The sequence below is a fragment of the Pteropus vampyrus genome, unplaced genomic scaffold (genome assembly GCF_000151845.1).
Source record: "Pteropus vampyrus isolate Shadow unplaced genomic scaffold, Pvam_2.0 Scaffold20, whole genome shotgun sequence".
NCBI classification, from domain to species: Eukaryota; Metazoa; Chordata; class Mammalia; order Chiroptera; family Pteropodidae; genus Pteropus; species Pteropus vampyrus.
In genome coordinates this window covers 14,221,934-14,248,750 of record NW_011888801.1, presented here as the reverse complement: position 1 = coordinate 14,248,750, position 26,817 = coordinate 14,221,934, and the positions used below count along the sequence as shown (strand labels likewise).

At 43.8% G+C, this 26,817-nt stretch overlaps 1 protein-coding gene across 6 annotated transcripts in view; it reads right to left on the bottom strand.

The window, feature by feature from the left end:
* WDFY4 (WDFY family member 4) overlaps positions 1 to 26,817 on the bottom strand; it is a 288,917-nt gene that overhangs the window by 7,633 nt on the left and 254,467 nt on the right. For 5 of the 6 annotated variants that reach the window (XM_011355393.2, XM_011355394.2, XM_011355392.1 and 2 more), the window contains 7 exons: positions 20,255 to 20,408; positions 17,730 to 17,821; positions 11,248 to 11,460; positions 8,604 to 8,751; positions 7,334 to 7,518; positions 6,238 to 6,396; positions 2,271 to 2,450 (listed from right to left, as the gene is read on the bottom strand). In XM_011355393.2, coding sequence (XP_011353695.1) covers positions 2,271 to 2,450; positions 6,238 to 6,396; positions 7,334 to 7,518; positions 8,604 to 8,751; positions 11,248 to 11,460; positions 17,730 to 17,821; positions 20,255 to 20,408 — 1,131 coding nt within the window. The remainder of the gene's footprint in view (positions 1 to 2,270; positions 2,451 to 6,237; positions 6,397 to 7,333; positions 7,519 to 8,603; positions 8,752 to 11,247; positions 11,461 to 17,729; positions 17,822 to 20,254; positions 20,409 to 26,817) is intronic. The other variant, XM_011355396.1, reaches the window with a different exon arrangement.

Here is a 26,817-nt window from a genome sequence, read left to right as displayed (position 1 = left end):
TGGATGTCTGCACCTCCCATAGTTCCCTGGGCTGGGTTTCATCATGTCCCTTCCTGAATTTTTTGGTACAGACTCCCTGAGACCAGAAACTATGGCTTTCTAACACCAATCACCTGGCCCAGCAAGTAGTTAGTAAATTAAGTTGGCTTCACGAGAAGTTGAATTCAATAAGTTATTGTCCTGATATATCTTCTCTGAGATCCTAGGATATCATTCTTTATGGGTTTTATGTTCTCCCAGGTCAGGATATAGATGAAAAAGGGGCCATATACTAAACCTGACAAGCTCAGGAGAGACATACATGATCGGCCTAACAAACTCAGAGACTGAAAGTAACCATATAGGATGGTCTGAACATAAAAATTCCTAACTGAGAGCAGGTCATGGTGTCCTTGGACTGTAGCTTCCTTAACAAAGGTCAGTCTTTATCTTAAGTGAGCCTGTTTATTGTCTTTTTGTATCTAAGATAACATACACTTAGAATGTCAGAGTAATCTGCTTCTCCAAACCCCTCAGGGTACAACCTCGGCCAGAGCACTAGGACCACAGAACCCCTCATTGTTATCTTGTTGCCCAAATGCCATTTCTATGTGCTGTAAATGTTAACTATCATGTAGCCACCAATGTAAAAGAAGTATATTTCCTGTTAAGGGTGTGGTTCTGGGCAAAGATATGCTAACAGCCAACTTCTGCTTCTGTAATCTGCTTGCTTGTTTGATGTTAACTAGGGTGTGGTTAATCTGCTTGCTTGTTTCATGTTAACTAGGGTGTGGTTAATCTGTTTGTTTGTTTGATGTTAAACCAGGGTGTGGTTCTAGGCTTTATGAGCTGCCTCTTTTGGGAGCTCAGGGCTGATCTCCTCTAACCCTGTGTGGTAGAGAGTCAGTCACTGGCCAGCTAATAAAGGCTGATAATTCATCTCAATTGGCTCCGTGGGTCTAAGAATTGATCTCACCACAACATTTCCCTGTTTTACTTTTTATCTAATCTCAGAGATTTTCTCGCTTTGCTTTCTCCTGCCTCCCTAATCTACCACCATTGAATTTCATGTAACCCCTTTTACTCCTCCTCCTTTGATTCCAATGTATAAAATAAACTGCAAAACTACCATTCTTCACAGCATTTTCTCAATTTGTTGAGATTTTGCTTCCCAGCAATTGTCATCAGTTTGGCTTAAATAATCTCAAAAGACTTTTTCTTAGGCTGGATGTTCTCTCATCAACAGGGGCTTGGTGCCTTCCCAATACATGCACTCATTTATCTATTCACCCACCATCCTTCCATTTATCCATCCATTCTCCATCTCTACCCTTCTACCTATTACTCACTAGTTCATTCAAATATCTATCAAACCGCAAACCTATTTATCCATCTACTCATCCACCTATCTGCCATCCATCAACCCATGCATCCCTCAATCTGCCTATTCATCTGTCTACCCATCTATCCAGCCTCCATTTATCCATCCATCTATCCAAGAAACATTTATTTTGGATTCAAACCTGCCTGGAGCACCATTTTCAGCCAAAGTTGGTACTGGGAGCCTCCTCTATGATCTTCCTCTCCTCCTATGATCCCCTTGACCATTCTGTCCTTGCTGTGGGCCCCTAGGGTTTTCTATGAGTAGATTCAGAGCCTCTGCATCCTCTGGGAACACCGTGCCCTATGATGTGAATTCTAACCAGGGAGAAACTCCACACTGAGATTTACATATGTATTTTTTTAACTCTATCTCTCATTCTCTCTCTCTCTCTCTCTCTCTCTCTCTCTCTCTCTCTCTCTCTCACACACACACACACACACACACACACACACACACACACACACGTTTCAGAAAGGCTCATCTTTGGTAGCCAGCATGGAAGGAAAGCACTTCTTGTCATGGAGACCAGAGGTATCTTCTGAGTCAACACTGATTTGCAGTCAACAAGCTGAATTAGTTAAGTCCAAAAGATCCCTTGCCAAAGCTAATTTCTTGCCCCAACTCCTCAGTGTCCTCAGCAGAACAAAAACTTTCTACCGCCCCCACCGCCCCAAGGGAAAAAAAAATAAGGAAGCAAAAAATAAAATCTAGACTCAGCTGCCACATATGTTACTGAATCCACTCTGCCTGTTTAGAGAAAACTCTGCACATTTGGGGACTTCTCAACATTCTGGGGTGGTCAGCATCTCTCTGCATCTGAGTTTTCTCTAGGGGCACTGTCTACCATGATACCACACAGGCCCACAGACACGTCAAGAACACAAACATTGAGAAAGAGGAGCCTCACCGAGACGTCACTGATGGCAATGGCAGATATGCCCTCCCGGTGGGCAGGCAGGTGGGCCACATGGGTGAGGTGGTCCAGGTCCCACAAGATGCAAGTGCAGTCTTGGGAGCCACTCACCAGGAGGCTGAAGGTAACAGATGCTGTCAGGCATGTGACAGCCTGTGTGTGTCCATATAAGGCCTAGAAACAGAAGACAGACCCACAGGTTATGAGCGAGACCATCAATCCAGCTACTTGGTGAGATATTCTGCTCTCCCTTTTACTGTTGGGCCGCAGATGAGGAAACAGAGAATTGAAGTGATTCAGTTATTCCAAAGCCTGTGATGTGTGTGTGTGTGTGTGTGCGTGTGTTTGTGTGTTTGTGTGTGTGTGTGTGTGCACATATGTGCATGCATCCATGGTTGCCCTCTCATTTCTGTTGGTCTCCAGGGCTGAAGCCCAGCTGGGGAGAACCAGTGTCATAACCCAAGCAGACACCAGCAGCACCCTCATGCTCTGTACCTCCTATATTTGTTTCTAACCCTGAAGCAGCACATGCTACTATTAGTATGAAGGGCACTGATTTACAATGTGTAGAATCTCAACCAGCATAAACATCATCTGGGAAATTGTTAGAAATGCATATTCTTGGGCCCTATCCCAGACTTATTGAATTAGAAACTCTGGGGGAGTGCTTTGTTACCCGGGTTTTCACAAACCCTCAAAGGAATTTTCATGCTCACTCAAATTTGGGCATCACACTATGGGAACCTCACGAACACACATGCCCCTGAAAACTAACCTGGGAAGAAAGCAGACAGGTTTGGTCTGCTAAAAGGATGTGACTTTTCAAGTCTAATGGATCTGGGTTCATAGCCGGTCTGCCATGTAGCAGCAGGTGACTCAGGACCTCAGTCTTGGTCCTCAGATTGGCCTGTGTGGGGTCTGGCTTGGTTCATGAATGATTATGTGTTCACATCTGGCCAGAGGCCTTCCTTCCTGAAGATACATTCCCGAAGGGCTAGGGCAGGCTACCAGGCCCACTGCTACTGGCAATAGTGTGGTTTCTATCACAATCGTTCTCAGGGGCTCCCAGTATGCATGATCTGAGAGTTCTGTACACAAACGTGCCTGCTGCCCTCTGGAATCAGCCAGAGAAGTGTGGAGGTGGCCCTCTCACAGTGATCACCTTGGCTTACCTAGCAGTAAAGTTCCGCTTTAGGGACAGATAGCTAGCTAGCTGCTTACTCATTTGGGTCAGTGAGGCTGAGCATCATTTGTCGAAGCTGTCACTTTGCCTGGTCACAGCAATGAAAAGTTCTGCCTCAAATTCCTGTTTGTCCTCATAGGAACTTAACAAGCCACCCACCAGATGGTGCTGGCATGGTTCTGGGCATGACGCACGGAAGAAGATTTAGGTAATCTTGGGGAAATGGAAACCATCTAAATGAATAGGGGAAAGCAGAAGATTTGACAGAAGCTTTCTGGTTGTCTTCACAGAATGAATTAAGTTTTTACCATAGGGGACACAGTGACTCTAGAGTGCAGATCGGGGGTGGGGGGCGGGCAGGAATAAAGGCTGTGAGCCCCAGCACCTCTATCTGCTCTCCATTTATGGAGCTGCAACTGCTGCTCTCTGCAGGGGAGGCACTGGGGAGTGAGAGGAAGAGCCTGCATGTGTGGGCACCATCCACCTACGTATGCAAGGCTCGTTTCCTAAACTAAAGCACCAGGAGACAGCCAGCACCACCCGTCATCTACAAGGGCCTGGAAAATCAAACAAGGGAGACAGTTTAAATGTGTTCTCAATTAGTTCTTTTGTTCCTCAGAATAAAACCTCTCTACATGACCGATGAAAATAACTTCATTATATCATCTTATACCTAATTAAAGTAGCAAAAAAAAAAAAGTTAAATAAATAAAATAATAAAATAAGATAAAATAAAAACAAAACTTCAGCAAATAATTTTTCATTCTGGATATGATGTGATGAGATGGGTCTTCCCAATTAAGTGTTGATGACACCATAAAGCTATAGAACCATTATGTCACTGCTCATAATTCTACTCCTTAGAATTTATTTTAAGGAAACAATTCATCAGAAGCAAACAGCAATCTATATAGGATGTTTTCTGCTGCACTATTTACAATAGTTAAAACTTGAAAGCAATGTAATTGTTTAGGTTTAGAAGAAATGGTTTATGAAACTGTGGTGCATTGACATAATAAAACAATTGAAATGTAATTTTATGGAAATAAAATAATATGGAAAAATTGAAATGTAAATTATAGAGACTGTAGAAAAGTGGGAACGACTTGATAGGCTGGGTGAAATAGAATAAACATATTTAAACAATGACCAGAATGATATAAATGTGTGTATCTGGGGGTGGTAGTATGCAACAATGAAAACTTTTACAGGGATTGTAGAGAATTGTTCCACTTTGAAGTGAATTTTAAATTTGTCTTTAATGTTGAAATATCTTTTTAAAATAAAACACTTTCAGAACCTGTTTATGAAGCTATTTAATGACTTCTCTGTGCACAAGTTGGGAACAGAATTCCCTTGCTGAGCAGCTGGTGGTCTGGGGGATCCCCAAGACCACGTCAGCCCCTGTAAGCAAATGTAAAGGGTTTTATTTTCGCCTAGAAAATAAGATCATGTGGGATTTTCCATACATTTTTTTTTCTTGATTTAAAATTAGGAGAGGATGATAAATTACATTTTTATGCTGTCAATACAGGGGCTTTTACAATATATCTACACTACTGAACAGGACCTTGGAGCAGCAATGGGAGGGTCACTTCCCCAGCTCTCCAAAGCTGGCTTTGGGGTAAGGCTAGATCTGTTGCCATCCTCAGAGTGATGCCTGGGAGAGGGGGACAGAGTAATGTCTTTTCACACAGGTCCAGGATAAAAACCCGGTCTCCTGACATAGCAGTTGATGGAAAGGAACAACGTGAAAACGTGAAAAAGCAGGTACTCCAAGGCTGGCCTTGGATCACTCCTCTGAGAGTCTGGGGAAGATAGCTTGTGCTTGACCTGTGCATGACTTGCACAGCTGCCTGTCAGCAGGTGCCACCACCTCTGCAGAACTAATCAGCACCCTCAGAGCTAACCAATTCATTCCTTCATCTTATGGTTATTGAATGCCCACTGTGCACCACTCGTGTGTAGGGGTGGCTTGGAAATGCCCAGAGAAAGCCAGTATCAGTTCCAGTGTAACATGTTCAGTTTAAGAAATCTGGTCAGTGGTGAGTTTTGTATGATTAATTTTGTTTTTGTTACTTCGGAGCTATATGGCTAACTACAAAACAGATATAAAAACGAATTGCATTTAGAGTTAGAAGTGTCCCCTAGTGATATACTTGGGCAAGTTCAAGAGTACACAGAGAGAAAGCATGGATTAATGTGCAGAGTCTTCAGTAAGCAGTGAGTAGCACTCCGCTTATCACTATGAGTAGCTGTGGTATGTGAGGTGGGGCCAGTGGAGTCTTCTGCCCCTAAGTCTGCTTTGCTCTACTCCAGTACAACTTCTCCTGTCCTGAGATAGTCTTTCATTTCTTGGCTCTATGATGTTGGATGAGTCATTTAACTTCCTTGCACCTTTTTTCTCACCAGTAAAGATGATAATGGTACCTATTTTGTAGAGCCATTGAGAAGGTAAAATGAGGCTATCCACATAAAAGTGCCCATTGCAAATGCTCAAACGTGTTCTCTAGTTCAAGGAAACCAGTTTCGCTGGCACTGATGTGTAAGTGGTATCTCTCACTGAGGTGTGGTTCCCCGTGGAAGCATCTGCCCTGTGCACTTGTCAGATTCACGTGGATATGAAATGGTTCCTTGAATGACACAGAACTGTGTGCCACCCTCAACGCCTCACTACGTTCTGTGGTCTTGAGGTCAGGTAGTTGGGGAATGCTGGGGTACTATGCTTGCCCAAAGCACATCCTCCCAATGCACCATGCCTGCCTGAGGCTGCCATACCTGCTTGAGATGCAGGCCTCTTGGGCGGCCTTTGGCCATGCTGAGCTCCCATACACACACGACGGCACTGGCTCCAGAAGTGACAATTGTTGTGGGGGATGGGCATACAGCACATAGACAACGTCCCCAGGCAGCCAGGTTCTCGAATGTCATCAGAATCTGTAAAAGACAAGTAGGGTGAACATGAGTGCCAGGGACAGCACAGTGCTGGAAGCCTGGGGCAGGGTGACAGAGGGACACAGACAGGTCTGGATGTTACTAGCCTGCCCATGGGTCATGTAGATGTGTCACTTGTTCAGGAACCTGACCCTATCAACAAAATCCAGGCCATCCCAAGCCTGTCCCCAAGAAGCTCATACTCTAGTAGGTGGGAAGAAACATGTGAACAAGTAGTTATGGGGACCCTGTGAACCCTTGTGAACACAGGGAGCACAGGAGGCTAGCAACTCAGCCTGGGGAGTTCAGAGACAGCTTTCAGAGTGGGTGACATCTGGGACTGTTTCGCTAGCTGCTTCATGAAGGCACAGGAGGAAGCTCAAGGAAGGGTGAGTGAGAGCTTGGTGGATAGTGAATTCATGTCTTGTTATAGGGTGGGGTGAAGGATTAGTGGGAAAGAAGTGAGAGTAGAAAAGGAGGCTAGGGAGGTGGCCACGGCCACATCCAGAAAGTGAGATAGCTAGATGGCCTAAAGGGGTGGGGGCCAAGTCACTAGAGGGCTTGCTTCTGGTACCTGCTGAATGCTCAGTACATGGCCTCTGAATCTAAGCCATGACCAGAGCTGGAGGAGCCCCCAGGACTTCCCACCCAGAATAAGTGAGAATCTTGGTGGGCTCGCTGTGCAGACAGTGGTGGTGACAGTGTGCACTGCTAACTCACAAGCTTGACCCGTTGAAATGTGATCAGAAGCTTGGCCCACCAGAGCCCTTGGCACAGCCACACGAACCCTCTCACTCCCACGCTGGGGACACAGCCACATGGAAGATATGGGCCACGGGCTGCTGTGCCTGCTTTGGGCTCACCCATCTCCTGATCACCTCTGCCTCAACCAGAAGGAGGCTGAGGCCCTGTGGCCACTCTGATACCCTGGTCTGCTCACCTTGTCTGAGCCGTAGTTCCCCAGGCAGCAGCTAAAGTCATCAAAGCCCCAGCTAAAGGTTCTGTTCCAGAGAGGAGGCAGCAGCACCTTGTTCTTCTCCACAGCCAGGATGGTCTTCTCGGTGGGGACAATGTGGCCAATGGCGCCTTTGGGGGACTCTGAGCCTAGAGAGAAAAGGTACATATCTGCCCCCCAGTCAGTGTGGTGAAGCTCAACTGTCAAAGGACCACACCCACTTTAGCTGGGCCCAGAGAGGAGCCAGGAGCAAGTAACCCAATCTCAGCAAAGCACGTTCCCCGGGCAGAAGCCACTTGCCAAGGTACCTCACTCCCAGGCCTCACTCCAGGGGACACGTTAGACCCTGGCCCCAAGCCTGTCCCCTGGCCCTCAGTTCCTCCCTTGACTTAGCACATACATTCAGTGTGTGGCCATGCAGGTCTTCTATGTCTCTTAAGGGGAGGAGAAGCTGAGGCTGTCAGGGCAGATATCACAAAACCATAGGAGCCATGAGGGCTCTGTCCTTCTCATCCCTCCCAAGCACCATATCTAGCAGGGCTGGAAGTGTCAAAGACCCTGTTCTTGGAATTCAAGGGAAAAAACTGCAACAAATCCTATGTTATACTTCTCAAGACCAGAATGTTCTATGCAGTGGGAGCTCCCCAAAGCAATACATGCCCCAGAGTGGCACAGATGGACTTCAAACACACACACACAGCTTCTCTAGGAAGTGGCAGGGCTGGAACTCGCACCCGGGCCATCTGCCTCAGGGCACATGCTTTTGGCGACTGGCTGCAGGCTCACCTGGGTGATCAGGAGTAATGGTGTCTGTAGGTACCAAGGACATGAGGCTGCAACCCACCTTCAGGAAATCTGGGACTTGCTCGTTCAGCTTTGGAGGTGAGGAGGGGAGTGTATGTATGAAAGAGAAAAAGAAAGACAGAAGGGGGTCGGGGGGTGCGTGTGTTCCTGTATGTGTGTGTGTGTGTGTGTGTGTGTGTGTGTGTGTGTGCACGCTTGTGTGTGCATGTACATGAAAGAGAAAGGTATGTGTCTCAGAAAGACAGACAGATGCATAGGTCTTCAGAAGTCAGAGTCTGACAGAAGTCATCCTAAACACTTACAGAGCAAAGGGCTCCCCAGATTCCTGGTGTGATTTGAGACACGGTCAGACCACAAGACTCTGCTGAAGTCTGTGCTCTTGAAGGAACACCAGTCAATGAAGGGACAACCCAAGGAAAGGGAATCAAACTAAGAAAGGCCAGGTATTCACCTTTGACTGTGACCTGAGAGGGCCTCAGTGACTGCAGGCTGTAGAAAAAAGGCTGTGAGTGGCCAGGCAGGCTCACAGGTGTGGAGACATCCTTCCCAGATGAAGGCTTCCCTGCAGTGGTCCTGGCCGGGTGGGGTTTAGTAAAGAGCTGGAGAGGTAAGGGAACAGATGCACATCGCACAAGTCATCGGAGTAGACAGCCAGAGGCAGAGTCATCAGCATGCTAGTGGTAGCTGTACCTCCACTCTGGTGGTCCCAAGGCTTGGCTTGCTCCTGACCTAGATGACCATAACCAGCATAAACAGGACCATCTGATTCAACCTTCAGATGTTATAAATGAGAGGCCTAGAGCTCAGAGAGGACAGCTACTTTCTCAAGTTCCTCCATAACACTGGCAGACATAACCTTCCTGGCTACCAAACTTGTCTTCTTCACCAAGCTGCTTGGGAAGAGGATGACCTCACTGAGGAGCCCCTGATCCCTGGAAGAGCTGTCTCTCATAACGTGGGGTCGGAATGGCCATCTTCACAACCCAGATCACATGTCTCTCTTCATTTGCTTGAGCTACTTCTCATGTTTTCCCTTTCTCTTACACACTCTCTGTGGGCACAACCATCTGGGCATCAACACAGAATTCTTTAATAGCATCCATTCAAATATTCCAAGCAAACTCTATTAGTGGCCTTTCTTATTTTTCTTAGGTCTCTACTGTCAAATTGTCCCTAATGCCAAACTTTTTGCATAACCAGGCAAAGCATGAAGTGCAAGTCCGTGTTATCTGGCAGAATCCTTGCTGCTGGGCCAGAAAATATAGCTAAGGCAAGCTCCAGCTCTTCACAATCCCCTCCTCTGCCTGATTAAGCTTGTGCTGGGCTGCTTTCTCCAGCCAGTGGGCACATTCCTGGGTACCACCATGGAGGGGGCCAAGGTGGGAGCTGGCTTCAGCTGGGCACATGGGCTCAGCAGGCAGCTGGGGGCTCAGAGCAGCCTTGGCTCAGTTACAGCCCTCGATCAGATGCTGAACCATCTAGTAAAGCTGGGTGAGTGATCAATAGAAACAGAAATCAGAACAATGATTTTTAAATGAGCATTAAATAAAGAACATTCTTCCTTGCACAGCAGAATCACTAAAGCACTGTAGTCACCGTAACGGCTTTATCAGGCACAGCCTCTTCATAGAACAGTGCATAATTTTGAAGCATTTTAATCTTGTCTTCAGGATGGAACCACATGAAGAATTCTAATTCTGATCATTACTGAGAACTATTTTTTTAAAAGTTCACATGGTATATCATTATGTAAAATTATAATCTAAACTTATGTGCACTCCTTAATCACACTGGTGTGAAAAATATTTTTAAGGGCTATGAGTATATAACACAGGTACAGTTAGATGGTGGTGGCTACTATTTTGAATTATTTAATTGCTTTATCTGTACTATTCTATATTTTAGAATGAAACCATTAAGCTATCCAAGCTTCTTTCTTGAAATTCTCTGCTTTCTACCAAGGCTCGCCTTGGGCAAACCCACATTTGGATGTGCCATCCATTCTCCAAGACACCCTCAGGCCCTTCCACATTCCCATTAGTGAGAGCTGGGCAAACACAAAAATGCCACATTAAGACCAGGCAGAAAAGATGTTATTAGTTTTGCACTAACTGAGATGAGACCATTCAGTCCTCATGGTTACATGTGGGGAAGGCCGTGGCCCAGGATGGTTCTAAAATTGGCTGGGCTTGTGCTCTCATTTCCCAGTGACTCCTGAGTGTCCAGGCTAGGACTCTACCCATTGGACCATGCTTCTGACCCCTAGATGGCCATGCTCAGGGATAAAACTTCTCTACACTGAACTAATGTTTGAGGATAAACAGGAAAAAATCGATTAAATAAATGCCTAACTCTCCTGCACACCATTCATCAGGGCATCAACGTGAATGCACAGCCTCACACTGCCATGTGACTATACTGATGGGGGATGGAGCCAGCGGAGCAAGGGCTCATGTGAGATCCCTGACACTTTACCAGGGGCCCCAGGGGGCAGAACTGAGACTCTCACACCAGTGGCAATGTGACATGGACTTTGGAACCAGCCAGATGAGGCTAGAGCTCTACCTCTGCGCCTGCTAATGCTGCAATTGTAGGCATCTTATTTATTAGCCCCTTTCAGCCCCAGTTTCCTCATCTGTAAAAGAATAATTCCTATACTCAAAGCTTATGAGAGGATTCAATGAGGTAATCACACTAATAACTAACATTTGTTGAGTGCTAATCATATTTCAGACACTTTCGAACACTTGATATCTGAACACTTGATTACTGAATCTTCGCAACCACCCTACAGGGTAGATACATATAAATAATTAGATCTTATGGATTAATCATAGTGTCTATCAGATATATCACAGATGTATGTAGCCTTCATTATCATCACTAATGATGGCATTACTTTCATTGACATCAGGTGGTAACTCAGGGTTAAGCCTTGATTTTGAAGGCATAGGAGAATGATCAGAGACCATTTTGCCTTTCCAGTCCTCTTTCTTGCTTCCATCCCAGGAGAAAATGTCCTCACTCTCCCCCCAAAGCTCACGCTGCACACACTTGTTTTGAGAAAGGAAAACAAAGGACATGTCATGCTGTACCTGTTTGGGAACCTGTCCAAAGTTGCTGACAAACCCCAAGATGGTATTCCTGATCAGGGGGTCACCAATGCTGCTGAGGTCCATTTTGTCACCGTAGAAGTAGGGGTGGAAGGTATTAACAGCTTCCACTGCAGCTGACCCCTGCTGCTTGTACCCAAAAATGAGGTCTATCCAGTGGTGGAGGTTGGCACTGACGAAATCACTTTCCAAAGCCTGGAACCAAAACCCAAAGAACATGAAACATGCAGGCCTTTCACAGACTCATATGCTCACTGCACAGATCAGGAAGGGGTATGTGGTTCAGGATGCTGGCTCTGCACAGGAAGTGAATGATGCCTCCCTGGGCTTGGTGAGCTCTAAATGGGCAGATGTGCAGGGCACCATGGACCAACCAATTCTTGCCTCCAATTAGTGGCAAAACAGATCTGTTTCCACCATCCTACCTCATACACTCCATAAAATAACCAAGAGGATCAGAATAGGTCACACAGGTCTTGGAGCGATAGCTGAATGAAAGAGACCAGACTGAAAATAAAGTCTTGGGATCCGGATAAGAACTGGCATAGGAAGAAGAGAGCTGATTCTGACCAGAGACTGTCAGGAGGTTGAGACTAAGTGTTGCAATTAGGAGAACACATTCTGGAAAGGATTGGACCCACTCATTGCCACTTATGCTCCTTAACATCTCTGTTCCTCCGTTTCTTCATTTGTAAAATAGGGACAATAATTGTACCTTCTTTGTGGGTTTATGTGCAGGTTGTTTTGCATCCATGACTGGCACGCAGCAATCTCCTTGTAGTAGTATTAGCTCCAGTGATTACAATGGACACCTACTAGGTACCTGGCATGGCTTGGGGTTTTATGTTTGTTGTCTCTGCCCATCAGCACCACATTTTGCTGGCAGGTATAATTATCCCACTTCTGGGGCACGCTCATGTGTATTTTTTGAAACTACTGTCCTAGTTCCCAACTTTCAGGCCTCAGAACTCCACAAGGGACATCCAGCCTCACTGAGCAGATCTCAGTTCACTCAAGTACCTAGAAATTAACTGACATCTGGATCTCGGCCCCTTTTAAAATTATCCAGAAAGAACAGAATCTGCTTTTGACCAGAAAGAACAGAATCTGCTTTTGAGGTGCAGCTCAGTCCCTGGTAATGTGAACTTCCCTGATTAAGACAACTCTGTCCAGTCCAGGGCATACAGCAGGCAAGAGCACTCATGCACCAAAGGAGCAAGTGTGATGACCTTGAAGAATATTTTGTCCATGCTCAAGCTCTCTGTCCCCAGGTGGGAGGACAGGAGATGTTCCAGACTCAGCCACAAATCCTTGCTCTGAGCTCACATCCTCTAAGTGAGACCTAAACTTCACCCTTCTCAGGAACACAGCTTCCACTGGAAGCCAGCAATGTCTGCCTCTAACTAAAGATGACATCTAAAAGGAAACTGAAAGAATTTATCACAGGAGTCCAAGCATGCTCAGAGATACAGCCCAGATGGATGGTGCTGGCTTAGATTAGGGTACCCAGGTTGGCAGTATTTCTCAACGTTTCCATACATGAGCAAGAAGAACCGTGGGCAGTGTATGGACATCTCAGTTGACCTGAGAGATGGTACCTGTTTCTACTGAGCAGAGCCCAAGATTTGCCATGATCATTCTTGGTGTTTTCAATCTCCCATCTCTCAGTTTCTTAAGCTTCCCTTCTCCAATGACTTATGCCTTCATTCTACCTAAAGTCACCCACTCTCATAAACACACCTTAACCCAAGTCAGTATCTTTAACTGCTCTATCCTCAAAATTATTCATTTCAAACAACCCAGTTGGTGAAAGCCACACCCTTATCTTGCTGGTTGTTTACTTCCTAAAATTATTATTCCACCTTATCAGTATTTTCAGTCTCCTCACTCCTTTATTTGTTTTAGTTGTTAATCTATACTGTCTTTAGCCACACCTTGATCCAGCTCAGATTTAGTGGGTCATCATTTCAATAACAATGTGGGCAATATTTCTTGTTACGTTTTTGAATAATGTGTACTTCTGTCTTCTCATAGCACTCTGAAAAAATGCAAATATTTTTTGTCTTCCTGGCTATACCAGAGTATCTGGAGAACGTCACACAAGGCAATACATTAATTATCCTATAATTTTTGATTACCAATCTCAAATGGACACTGAGCATTGCCAGAAAACCCAGATATGTTTCTCTGGCCAACTCATGCTTAATTGTTCCACATGACTATTTCACATTCCCTGCTCAACTCTGATTCTCTCCTCAACTCTGACTCTCTTCCACTGTCCACTCTAAGCAGCTGACCATACCTCCCACTTTACAGAGAAAACAGAAACCAATTAGAAACTCCTAAATCTTTCTTAGAACACATATAAACCTACCTTCATCTGCCACCCCCTGACCTCCTTCCCTCCCATTTAATTCAAGAAGCTGTTCTACCTCTTTTATAAAACTAATCCTTTTTATTTGGTTTGGAATCCAAATCCTCCTACTTTCTCAGGAATTTATTAATTATTTTTTTCTTATCCAACCTCTCTTTCCCACTGTTTCTTAAACATGCTTACTAAAATTTTAAAAATAAAGCCTATTCCCTTAACCTCTCATCCCCACCTGGTACTATCCTCTCTCGTCATTCTCTCCTTCATAACCAGAATTTTTTTACCCATCCTTACCATCTCCATTTCCTATTATTATTTAATTCTTTTATTTTTATATGTATTTGAGTTACTGTCTAGTGTTGTTTATTTCAGGATGAAGAATTCTCTTTAGTATTTCTTGTAGGGCGGTTCTACTGGTAATAAATTCTTTGTTTCATTTATTGAGAATGTCAATACATTTCTTCTTCAGTTATGAAGGATTTTTTTCTAGATATATTTTTTCTGTCATGATTGGCAATCTTTCAGCACTTTATGTCATACCACTGCCTTCTAGCCTCTACAGTTTCTGATAAAATATTAACTATTAATCTTATTTAAAATACATTTTAGGTGATGACTTGCTTCACTCTTGTTGCTTTCGAAATTATTTTTTTGACTTGATCTTTTAACAGTTTGATTAGGTTGTGTTTTTGAGTTATCCTTCTTAGAGTTTCTAGAGTGTATACATTAATGCTTTGCATCAAATTTGGAATATTTTTTAATATTATTTTTTCAAATATTCTTTCTGCCCCTTTCTCTACTCTCCATCTGGTACTTCCCTTATGTATATTCTGTCTGGTATGCTTGATAGTGTTATACAGGTCTCTAGGCTCTGTTCATTTTTATTCATTAATTTTTCTGTTTGTTTCTGACTTAACTGTCTCAATTGATTTATCTTCAACTTTCCTGATTCCTTCGTCTGCCTACTCGAACCTACTATTAATGCCCTCTACTGAATTTTTCATTTCAGTTACTATATTTTTCATCTCCACAATTTCTATTCGGTTTCTTTCTACAATTTTTTTTATCTCTTTATTGATATTGTCTGTTGGTGAAACGTCATGATGATACTGTCCTTTAATCTGTTAAACATGGTTTTATTTAGTTCTTTGAACGTATTTACAATAGCTTATTTAAAATCTTTGTCTAATAAGTCCAAAGTTTGGTCTTCTTTGGGTATAGTTTTATTGACTGCTTTTTCTCCTTTGTATAGTCCATGCTTTCTTTTTCTTTATATACTTTATAATTTTTGTGGAAAACTGGTCATTTTAAATATTATAATGTGGCAATTCTAGAAATCGGATTCTACCCCCTCCCCAGGGTTTGTTGTTATTGTTGTTATTGTATTTGTTGTTTGTTGTTATTGTTTGTTGTTTTTATTTTTTCTAATAACTTTTCTTAACTAGTTTTATAAAATCTGTATTTTTTGTTTTATGTGGCCAATAAAGTCTCTGCTCTGTTAGCTTAATGGTCAGCTAATGATTGGATGAAGATTTCTTTAAACGCCTAAAACAAATAAGTCTCCAAGTCTTTGCCCAGGGCCTCTCTGTGCATGTTAGGGCATGGTATCAATGTTTAGCAAGGCAATTTAAAACTCCACCTTTACCTTTACATCCTGCTAGCACCAAGCCTCAAAGTCAGCCAGAATTGAGAGCTTAGGGCCTTTTTAGGTCTTTCTTGAGCATGAGCACAGCCTTGTGCATGAAAATAGCCCTAGATGTGTGTCTTTCTGGGTTACCAGAGATAGTTTGAAGTTTTTAAAGGCCTCCTATAAACATCTCATGCCCCAGTTTTTCCTTTTAAGCTTTTTGGTTAGCAAAAATATTGTTTGCTAATTATTATCTATAGCCTTTGGCAGCCGCAGTGTTAAACAATTGTCTCTGATTGTTTTTGATAAATGTCATTGAAGAAAGGGCTATTTGCACTGGGCAGGCTTTGAGTGGAGTCTTTCAGGGAACCACCAAACAGGTCAAATAATGATAGTTCTCTGGGTACGGGTCTTTGAAGGAGCTCCAACTCTATTCTACTCCCTCCAATGACCGCCAGGCTGTTGGTTTTACTGTGATTGTAGGCTCTTGGTTTTCAAGGCTATTACAGAGCTGGAGAAGAGAAATGGGAATGATGCAAGTTAAGACACCACAGAGCTTCTATTCTTATCAAGATCCAGTGATTTTTCTTGAAGAAATACTTCCCTGATTATTACAAGCCTTTGGTTAATTTACAGAGTTCTGAAAAGTTTGTTATGACAAATTTTGCCATTATTCTTATTGCTTTTATGAGTAGAGGATTTTCAGAGGTTTCTACTCTGATATTTTCACTGATATCAATCATTAAATCCTAATACATTCTAACCCAATCTTCATTCCACTAAAAGAGCTCTCCCCGGATCACATCTCTAACCTACATTTCATGGCACTGTGTGTTTAACCTTTGTAGCATTTTTTACAGATACAATTTGATCAATTTAATCAAATTGTATCTGTAAAAAATTTGATCAGTTTGATCAAATTGGTTCTTCACTACACCACTGGCATCTGTAGTCATGCCTGTAGAGTGAGCTTTCTCATTTGCCCTAGGCCAAAAACTTTTATGAGAACACTGGGGAGAGGGATGCTGCCACCTCTCTAAAGGTCAAGTTTATTTCTAGCCCAAGTACTCAAGATCAGTGAATTATGAAAGAGGTGACTGATGTTACTGAGATTCCAGAGGCAAGGCAAGGATAAACCAGGGAAGAATTTTCTCCTTGCAAAGAGAGAACAGAAGAAAAGGCCCAAGTTTTGTTGTTAGTAATCAAGCATTCTCCAGATTTTTTTTTCTTTTTAGGTATAATTTACATAATAAAATTCACCTTTTTAAAATGTACAGTTCAACATGTACAGTTCTGACAAATGTATGCCATCATGTACTCCTTTGCTGCCATCCCCTACTTCAGACCTTGGTAACCACTGATCTGCTTTCTGTTCCTACAGTTTTACCTTTTACAGAATGTCACATAAATAGAATCCCATGGTATGTAGCTTTGGGTTATGGGTTTGTTTGTTTTTCCTTAGGATAAGGCTTTTGAGATTCACCCATATTGCTCCATGTATTAGTAATTTGTTCCTTTTTACTGTTAAGCACTATTACATTGTGTGCATGTATCATTTGTTTATCCATTTACCAGTTGATGGACACTTCAGTTGTTTTCAGTTTTGACTAGTAAGAATAAAACTGATGGATTTCATGTACACATTTTCTGTGGACATATTTTCATTTCTCTTGGGCAGATAGTTACAAGTGGAATTGCTGGGTGATAACACTAAATGTATCTTCAACTTTATAAGAAATTACCAATCTGTTTTTCCAAAATGGCTACACCATTGTGCTTTTCTTGTCAGCAATGTATGATGAATTCTGGTGGTTCCACACCTTTGCTTATTCTTGTTTTTATCAGTATTTTAAATTTTAGCCACTCATGTGAGTGTGAAGTAACATCTCATTGTGGTTTTACTGCATGTTTCTCTGTTTACTAATGATGTTGAACATATTTTCACATGTTAGTACTAACCCAGGCATTCGATCCAAGATATGTGTCCCAAAATGGCCTCTGCCCTCTACCTACATTAGCCTTTTTGAGTAATAAGCCAAGTCCTCTCCAGTCCTGGTAAATCCGTTGGCAAGAAGGAACCCCTTGGGGCCTCTAGCCCCTCTCTGAACTATACCAGGCAGTATGGCCCAGGGCATGATCTTGCCTATAGGGCTGGCTAAAGACACTGACTTGCCCACCAGGGCATCCAACAAAAACTGAATTTGCTCCCCCAGTAATTCCTGCAGCAAACTGGTACTAAGGGCAAGGCCTAATGGAACTCTTGAAAGAGCCCAGAACCCTTCTTTTCCTGCCAATGTGGGACACAGAGCCCAGCCCCTTCTCTGGACTCTCTAGAGATAAATAAGAGCCTCAGAAATGCTTGTCACTAGCTTTGCAATTGCACAGGAAGCCTCCCTGGAAATTAAGGGGCTGCTGAGGTCTTCATTCAGGATCCCAGGGACTTTGGAATACTCACGCCCAACTCACCTGTCTGTGCAGGCTGACAAATTTCCGAGGATCCTCATCAGCCCAAGGAGGGAGCTGCACATCCCCCAGTGCTGTTCCATCCTGCATGCAGCCTGAGTGGGGTGAGAAACAGCGGGGCTTTGAGTAAATGGGAGCCCAAATTGGGCTAGGAACCAGGGAGTGTAACAGTGTGCTATCCAGGACTGCTGATTCCATGCATATCAGACTGTAGGCTGTGTCCTACACAGGCTACACTGCTTCCTGCCTCCTCTATCTGGAATATCTCCACCCTTTTCTGCCTGGAATATTCCTACTTGGCCTCTAAGCCTTTGAGCCCTCCATAAGGCCCTCCTAGCTTCCCACATAGCGTCTGTGCCTGACTCACAAGTGTATAAAAACGATTGTAGTGTCTTCATTGTTTGCACTTCTTCCTTCCCACTATTCTATGCCTTCTCATCTGGGTGCGTTCTGTATAGTGCTGAAAGAAGAGGGAGGTAACAACAATAATAAAAGCTATCGTGTTTTGAACACCTAAATGTATGCCAGGGCACTATGCTAGGTGCTTGGCACACATCATCTTATTGAATCTTCATTTAGCTCTATAATTTATGTGTTTTCTCTTAATTTTTAAAGTGAAGACAACAAGGTTTTCAGAGGGAACTTCCTCAGACATTAAAAAGAAGAGCCTGGATTCAAGCCCAAGTCTCTATCCTTCCCATTAGCTGCACAAACTTGAACAAGTTGCCTAATGGTTTTGGGATTTACTCTTCCCACCTGTTACCGCCCAGAGGTGGTATAAGGATTAAAAGAGAAAGTACAAATAACATGTTTAGAATAATTCCAAGCATATGAGGTTGCTCAATAAATATTAGCTATAAAACCCTCCAGAGCCTTCATGGTGCAACTAAAATAAAATCTTTCTCTTCTCTCTCTGGCCTACAGGGCTGTGCCTGGTATGGCCTTTCTCATCATTTAGTCTCAGCTCACCTGTCACCTACTCAGACAGGTCCCTCCTGGGGACTAAAATAACACAAGGCTCTCTGAGTCACTTCAAACCATTTTCTTACCTTCTTTTCTTGTAGGACTTCTCAGCATCATACAATATTTTACTTATTTATTTGTGTGTATTTTCCATCCCTTACCCCAACCCCCGCATGGAATATAAACACATTCAAAGCATTCTGTCCCAGAAGACACAAGTAATTCTTCAATTCCCCAGTGCTTATAAAACTGCCTTCTTACAACAGGTGCTCAATAATCCCTTGTTTCCCTGACTTTCCTGAGGATGCCTGGTCCTCAGCATGTGAGCCATTTCTGCACTAAGACCCTCCTCACTTCCACGCAGAGCCCTGCCTTTATTTCCAATCACTCCCTTACCCCTCCAGCACTCCCCTCAACCCAGGCTGGCTGGCCATCTCTTTTGGCTTCTACCATTCCTGGTCCCCTACTACTTTCTCACCCCCTCGCCCCGAAGCCTTGTGGGGATGGCTAAAGAATGGCCTTTGCATTCGTCCATTCTCATCTCTGATGCACTCAAGTATCTGAGAACATAAACATGGCTAAGGCCACCAAGTTCCATGGGATCAGACTTGCTGGACACAGGCCTAGGCATGGGCATGTTCTAAATGCTCCACAGGTATTTTGGCTGCAAATCATCGAACAAAAGGTGAGCACCTATAGCAGGGGCTGGATCTCCTTATCTATGTGCCCTAGGCCTGCACTTGGCCTGGCTTGAGGTACAGGCTGATATGTGCTATTTGGAGGGGAAGAGGAGCTATGGGGCTCCAGATATGTGCTGGCAATGATTCGTGAGTATCCTCCTTAGGGTGGGGGATTCCATCCCCTTGCCTTAGATGGAGAGTTGCCCATCCTATATACCCCAGGCTCTGACCACATACCCCCTCCACAAGTCACCCTGACATTTGCGGTGGAGGCTCCTGAGGTACACACACAGTAATCAGGAGACCTGCAGACTAGGCCTCCTGAAATGTTCATTCTTCCTCTAAAGCAGTCAGTGAGAAGGCATGGCTCATCCTGGGGTAGGGACTGAAGAAAAAGGAGAAGCCATCAGGGTGTCTATACAATTACTGTTGGATACCACCCAGCAACTTGTCCTGGGAGACCCAGCATCTCTGGGTTCCGATCATGGAGTCCAGGCTAACCCATTTGTGGGACATGGAGGAAAACGGGGCCAGACAAAGACAGGGGCTTGTCCAAGGTCACACAGTAGAGAAGTGCGAGACCAGGCTATTAGCAATGGCTGCTGCTCCCTGGCTGCCCCTTGCTGCAGACTAGGGCCTAGGGACCTTCAGAGGAAAGGTCATGGGAAGAGCAGTTCTGGCGGCCTGGGCCCAGCATCTTTCTCTAGTTCTCACCTTTTCATCAGGTGCTGCCACCCAGTGGAAGCCTCACACCAACTGCATGGATCTCATGAGGTGTCTGTTTAGTTGCTCAGCAAAGATTATTCACAAAGTTAGTCCCAAACTCTGGAAAATAGAGCTCTGCACTTCCTGGCCCATGCTGGCCTCACACAGGCTTCCACTCACCAAACTCCACCGCATTGCAGTTGGTTAGAAACTCGGGCAGGTAGAAGAACTCCGGGGTCAGCTCCCTGACATCACTCATGTTCTCTCTGGAGGCCGACTCCCATGCATTCTTTATGCTGTGGAACATTCTATCTGCCACATCAAAGCTTCCACCCTGTATGGAAGAAGGAGATGATATGATTAGCTGCTTGCCATGAGAACTCAGGGCGTGCAGGGACTGCTTGTACGGGCCTCCACTCATCCATTCTGTTGCTGAGGCATGGGTTCTGCCATTAGAACTTTTCATTCACTCCCACACATATTCATTCATCAGTCCATGAGTGCATGTGATGGTTTATTCAAGCATCTATTCACTCAAACTTTCTCTGGAACCTTGCACTGAGAGCTTGCACAGAAGATGCATGGATAATAATAATGAAATAAAAGGATCAGATCAGAAACATGGTTATTTGTCTGACCATTCCTCAAATTTGCTGAAGGGTAGCCTTGAATCAGACACAAAGACAGGGTCTAATAAACCATTCTTTCAGGACCGAGAGTGGGTCAGATATTCTATGAAGGGGTTGGGGAATGTTTCCCGGAGAAGTACACCCCTGCTGGGTCTGCAAGCCTGCTGACAGAGAAGACAGAACAGTGTTCTGAACAGAAGGAAGCCTTCGGTCAGGAACAGAGGTGTAAGAAGGCAAGTCAAGTCAGGGTCATGTAACCTAGCATGGTGACATCTAACACAGCAGTCTTGAGAAGAGAAAGCCCGAGGATGGAGAGCTGGAGGCACGCCAGCATTCAAGGGATAGGAAGCTGATATATGAAGATAAGATGTCTGCAACACCAGCCAAAGCCAGCCTTAATTCCAAGGCCCATTTCCACAGGTGGCTTAATGCAGTCCTGAGCTTGGCAGCTACAATTGTACCAGGTAAGATTTAAGGCAAATTCTTTCTTTTGATTCCTTGTTCTTCTCATTCATGAAGCTATCTTGGGAATCAGAGGGGGCAGAAAGGTCCCAGTTGAAGGAATGAAGATGCTGAGGGCAGAGGGACTTCAGGAAAGATTTTCTGAAACTAGGTTTTGGGTCTACTTAAGTTTAGAGACATCCGAGGAATACCTTTCTGCCTGGGATTCAATAGTTCATTTGTCCGCATTAAGGTCAGACCTTTGTTCAACCAGGATTTTCTTTCTGTCAATTTCTGCAGTGCACATGTGGCCCCACGAACAGAGGGTTAGAACCCAGAATGCCAGTCCCTCTTTCGCTTCTGTTAGCTTCCTTTACTTTTCAGATGACTGAAGTTTCCTGTTAGCATTTACCTAAGGAAGCTTTGGGCAGCTGCACAGAGGATGAAGGGTAAAAAAGGCAAGAGCCTTCTCTTGGCAAGTCTACTCTATGTTAGCATGTTATACATATATAGATACTCTCTCTTAGTCTTCACAGCAGGTGCATTAAGAAAGAATTAATACTTCCATTTTGCAGACTAGAAACATGCTCCTCAAAGTTTACTGATTTTCCTAAAGCAATGAGTGGCAGGACTGGGGTCATATCCATGGTTACAACTCCAAAGGCCATACCTTGTCTTGTGCCAGTTTACTGGGGGGAACCCCTGAGCCTGGGTAAACTTACAGATTATGTATAGGCCAAGAACATTCAGCTTTCTGAGAAGGAAGAACCTGACACACACCTGAGGTAGGCCACACCAGGGCATTGTGGCAGGCTGATCAATTTTCCAAGCCAGATTTGAGGATCCAGTGAGATCCATGGGTCACTCTCTGCACAGAGACAGGGACACCAAGAGACCCAGTTACCCATGGGTTTGCAGCCAAACAATAAATGGCAGCTTAAAGATGTAGCTTTTATCCAAGGTCGCTTTGCTCTTGGTTGATATTAGAGAATGAGTTCTACCATCAGATTCAAATTGAAATGGAAACAAAATGGAGGAAGAATATTTCTAAATAAATCTGTACCTAATGAGTCGCTCATTTAAATGTATTAAGAGCTTTGTATATTTAATCTGCAGCCTGAGCCTTACATCCGCGAGAGATTGATGCCTCCTCATCATCCTGTTTTCTTTTTGCAGCTTTTATGAATGCTGATGGTAATCTCTTGAGAAACAATATGATTTGGTAATAAAAAGATTACCTGTATTAAATAAAAATAATATATACATAGGAAATATTGTTAGTGCTACAAATCTGGTTAAAGATATTACCACAAAGAAAAATGTTATTTTTTTCACAGCTGTCTAATGTATTTTAGCAAAAGTAATATCTTTAAAACTTAAGCCTGTATTATTTATAAAGGAAGCAATAACTGATTTTCCTATTTCCTATATTAATAAATGTATTTGCATACATTTGTTTCAAAATTAATGGGTTTTCTCACTTCTGCAATACAAAAGAAATGCCAGTTCCCTAGAAGGAAAGTGGAGCTGCTTTATAGTTGTCTTGTAAGTCTGTGGGTGGACACAAATTATGGTGGCTGCCATGAGTGAGTCCTTGCCAGGACTATATTCTCAGGAAGGGAAGGAAGGAGAAAAGGAGGAGATGGTAGAAAGAAGGAAGGGAGAGAAGGAATGAGGCAGAGAGGCCCAATTAAGCTTTACAGAGCTCATCCATAAGGAAAATCCAAAATAAAATAAAACCACGAAATTAAATCTAGAGATTGGATGGAAACAAAGTGATAAGAGAGAATTACTGAATCAAGATCTATGCCTGCATCTATTCTGCAGATATTCTTGAATATGAAGAAAAATGAATGCTATGTGTATTCAAACAGACCAGAAAAAAATTAGCAAGGTTATTATTATCAACAAAGGAACAGCCTCTTCTTGGAGATTTCTGAGGCAAAGGTTACAGTCATTGGATTGTAGGCCCACCTAAGAAGATGTCACTCATTTGTAAAGACTCCAGAAAGATATTCTGAATATTTAAGGGCTCAACAATAATATAACCCTAGGTATTCTTCCTTAATTAAAATATTTCGAAGTGCTTGATTTTGTTAAGAGATGAATCAAAATTAAAAGCAAAATAATGAGAGAAGATGTGACCAACAAGATCTGTTGCTGAATGTTGACAAGAGTTAAAATATGAGAAAATTCCATAATTATAGTATATTGATTAAAACTAGAAACACCCTTGAAAGGAGTGTTCTATATCAAGGGCACTACTCTTTTCATGAGGACAAAATCTATGTGCACCTGTGTCCCTGGATAAGCATTTCAATTGCCATATTCTTAAACCCCTATCCAATATGGATAGGAAACTATGTTAAAAAAAAAAAAAAGTACAGTTCTTGACCCACGGTCACAAGAAGTTCAATAACTACATGTGCTCAAAGACACTTAAACGTGTAGATAGTTTTATAATATGTGCTAGGGAGTCTATTCTTCCTTTCAGGTGGGTCTTACCCAAATCAACCCACTGCCCCATCCAAATAATGGGATTGGTTTTATGAGTGGGCTGACAATCCACTGTCATGAGAGATAGTCTTTCCAATAATTTAAAAGTATCCTGTGTAAACAATCCACGCTGTGTATCGATACATCAGTTGATCTAAGCTGCTGTCCTTTGTTCATCAAAGAAGCTGTGTGCACCTTAGCTTTGGAACTAAGCCAACTTGCAATATGAACTCTAGTGAGTTTCTTAATCCTTATAACCTCCCGTGGCCTCCTCTGCAAACCAAACCTGGATGACTGTTGTGGGTATGATAACAATGCATGTGTGAGTATGTGAATGTGGGTGAGTGAATGAGAATGAGGGTGCATGAGTGTGGGTGAGTCAGTGTGTTGGGTGAGTGTGAGAGTGTGCATGTATATGCGTATATGTATGATGTACCTCACAGTGCTAGGCACACAGGAAGAGGTGCAGAATGAGCCTAGCCCCTATGTCCCTTTCCTGTTACAGACTAGGAACTGGGGAGCAACCCTGAATGTAGGCCCCAATCTCAGTGTGCATGGGAAAGGTAACCAGGGGCTCAAAAAAGGAAAAGGATTTAGAAGTTATTGGAAGTAGAAGGTGGGATATGGGGGGAAGTGAGGAAGGGTAGGGTCCTGCAACAGAAGTGGGAGGGGCGGAGAATCCAAATGCCTGTGTGATGGGAAGGGAAATTGTGTGTACATCGTCAGGAGAGTTTTGAGGCCACAATACCACCAAAGAAGTGAAGGGGCAAATGTCTGCAGCTGAGAGAGTTGGACTTGGCTTTCTGCCAGATTCCTCTAACACTCTACTTAGTAAGCTAAGAGTGGTGGGTCTGATATCAGGTTTGGGAAGCTCATGGACCAGTGCAGCTGGCTCATCAGTCTTGTTCTCACTTGCAGACAGGCTGACCCCAGAATAGCCATTAGCTTACCTTCCTGTAGGATGTGGCCTATTACTCAACAAATAAAACCCACAAAGGCATTTTGAAAAACATGCTGCCTACTCTTAAGGGGTGGAGAGTGGACATATATGGAGCACTAGAAACAGCCAAACAGTTCCCTTGCTGTATCTCACTTAAAACTTACTAGCCACTGATCCGAAGAAACTGAGACTCAGTTATTTAACACTACCAATTAGAAAGTTCTAGAGCCAGGACTTTGTCCCAGGTCTGCCTGACTCTATTACACATGCCTTTTTTTTTTTTTAATCACTCTTCCTTGAGTCAGCATAGTGATAATTATACCTTTATTTTGGACACAACTCTGCCTTGGACTTGGGCCTGAACCACTGAGCTCCAAGGTGAACAGCCTGGGCTGGCCAGGAGCAACCCACGGCTCTCAGCTTTCTCTGCAGTTAGCAAATGTCTTACACAAAAACCAGCTATCTCGCCTCAGGTGGTTCAGGAAATCCTTCCTCACTGCTGGTAACAGCTGACTTCACACGGGCTGTGACTTAATTAACACAGTACTTTATTTCAGCTCCTTATTAAATGCAGCCGCAGCAACAACAGCACCATTGTGCATGCCCTTGATGGGGCGCTGGCTGCCTCACTCTGCCCTGCCCAGGCTGAGTCTGAGCTCAGGCCTTAGAGCAACCAGTGTTCTTACTGGGGCAGAAAGAGGGGCCTGGGCTGTGGCTCCAGCAGTGGCATGGCCTCCTGGTTGCTCGCAGATACTGGCTCCTCCAGGCAGGTGAGGTTCCCGAGAATTACAGCATCCTGGGATGCAAGCCCCTGACCCCGGCAGCCAGGAGTCTCACACCTCCAAGGGAGTGGAGGTAACAGAGCTCATAGCCAACTAGTGCTTGGCTCACACTGCCTGCATGTATCACCTACTCATGTCACTCTACATGTAAATCATATTTTCTGGATTGTAAGAGTCTATCATTGCAATAACAAGTTTAAGCAGAAAAGCAAACACACACAACAATAGATTTATGCATCAATTCTGAGACTGGCCCAAACTTAATAAAATTTAAATGTGAAGGGAACAAAGCACACCTGAAAACCAGGAATCAGAATATGACACATTGCAGTTCTTAGGTCCCTCATGCTGACCACATCTCTCTACATGATTCTCTGTGGGCAGGCCGCAGAGCCCAAAGAAAGCTGTCCCTGCATCTCAACAGTGCATCAGCGCGTACTAGGTGCACCACAAAGGCACACAACTCTCCACGTTGAATGTATTTCCATGACCAAACCATCCTTCAGAGAACTCACTCTGGCTTATTCATGTTAGTAGGCAAGAGGCAGAGTCTACTTAATGCAGAATGCAAAAGCATGCATTTTGTTATGCCGATGCTTACATGTACACCTGGCTTGGGAACTACTGACATTTTCACTTCCCTGCTCTCCAAATAAATGAGGGGGACCCTACTGCCTGGATTCTGTACCCTCTCCACCCCTTCCCCACTCCATGATCCATGTCGGGGTTGGAAGTCTTGGGCTAATGAGAATATAGAGGCTTTTCTCCTTGTCACCAGACAAGGTAAATCAAAGGTCTCTGCTTCCTGGCCCTGCTTCCTAGGAGGCAGGATGAGACTGAGGGAAGAGCTTGAGTTCAGGATGATGCCAGAACATTCCTAAAGCGGTCTGTGAAGACTCCAGGACTCCCAAAGGAGAGCCAGGAATGGGTACAAATGTAGCCTTTGTACCCATTCCCTTGAGAGCTAAAATTCATCTTTTATTCTAAGGAAAAAGCAGAAGACTGTTGGTTCCTCTGCTGGTTCTAAATGCTTGGACCAGTTATGACCCACTGGAAGAGCCAGTTAAAAGTAAGTGAAATAAATTCAGAAGCACACTCAGTGTAAGTCAGCAGGGTCAATATGCCACAGGTAGATTTGAACCTGGAAAAAATGGAGTCACATCAGACTTCAATATGGAAGACAAAGGCTCAAGCTAAAGGCTGTAGTTGTGCCGCCTAAAAGCATATAAAATTGGCTCTGACCATCTCACACTGGTTTAGACCATCTCAAACCAGCTGGGTCTGGTCACCAATTGACCAAACTGACTAAAATAAGCTCAAACTAGTTGTGACTAGTTTCAAAGTAGCTTTAACCCAATATCCTTCTGAGTCCGCAGCAAATCCGTTTTATCTGGCTCACACCACCTTAGAATGCTCCAACAAAGTCCAGACTATCTGAATTCATTTAAACCAGGG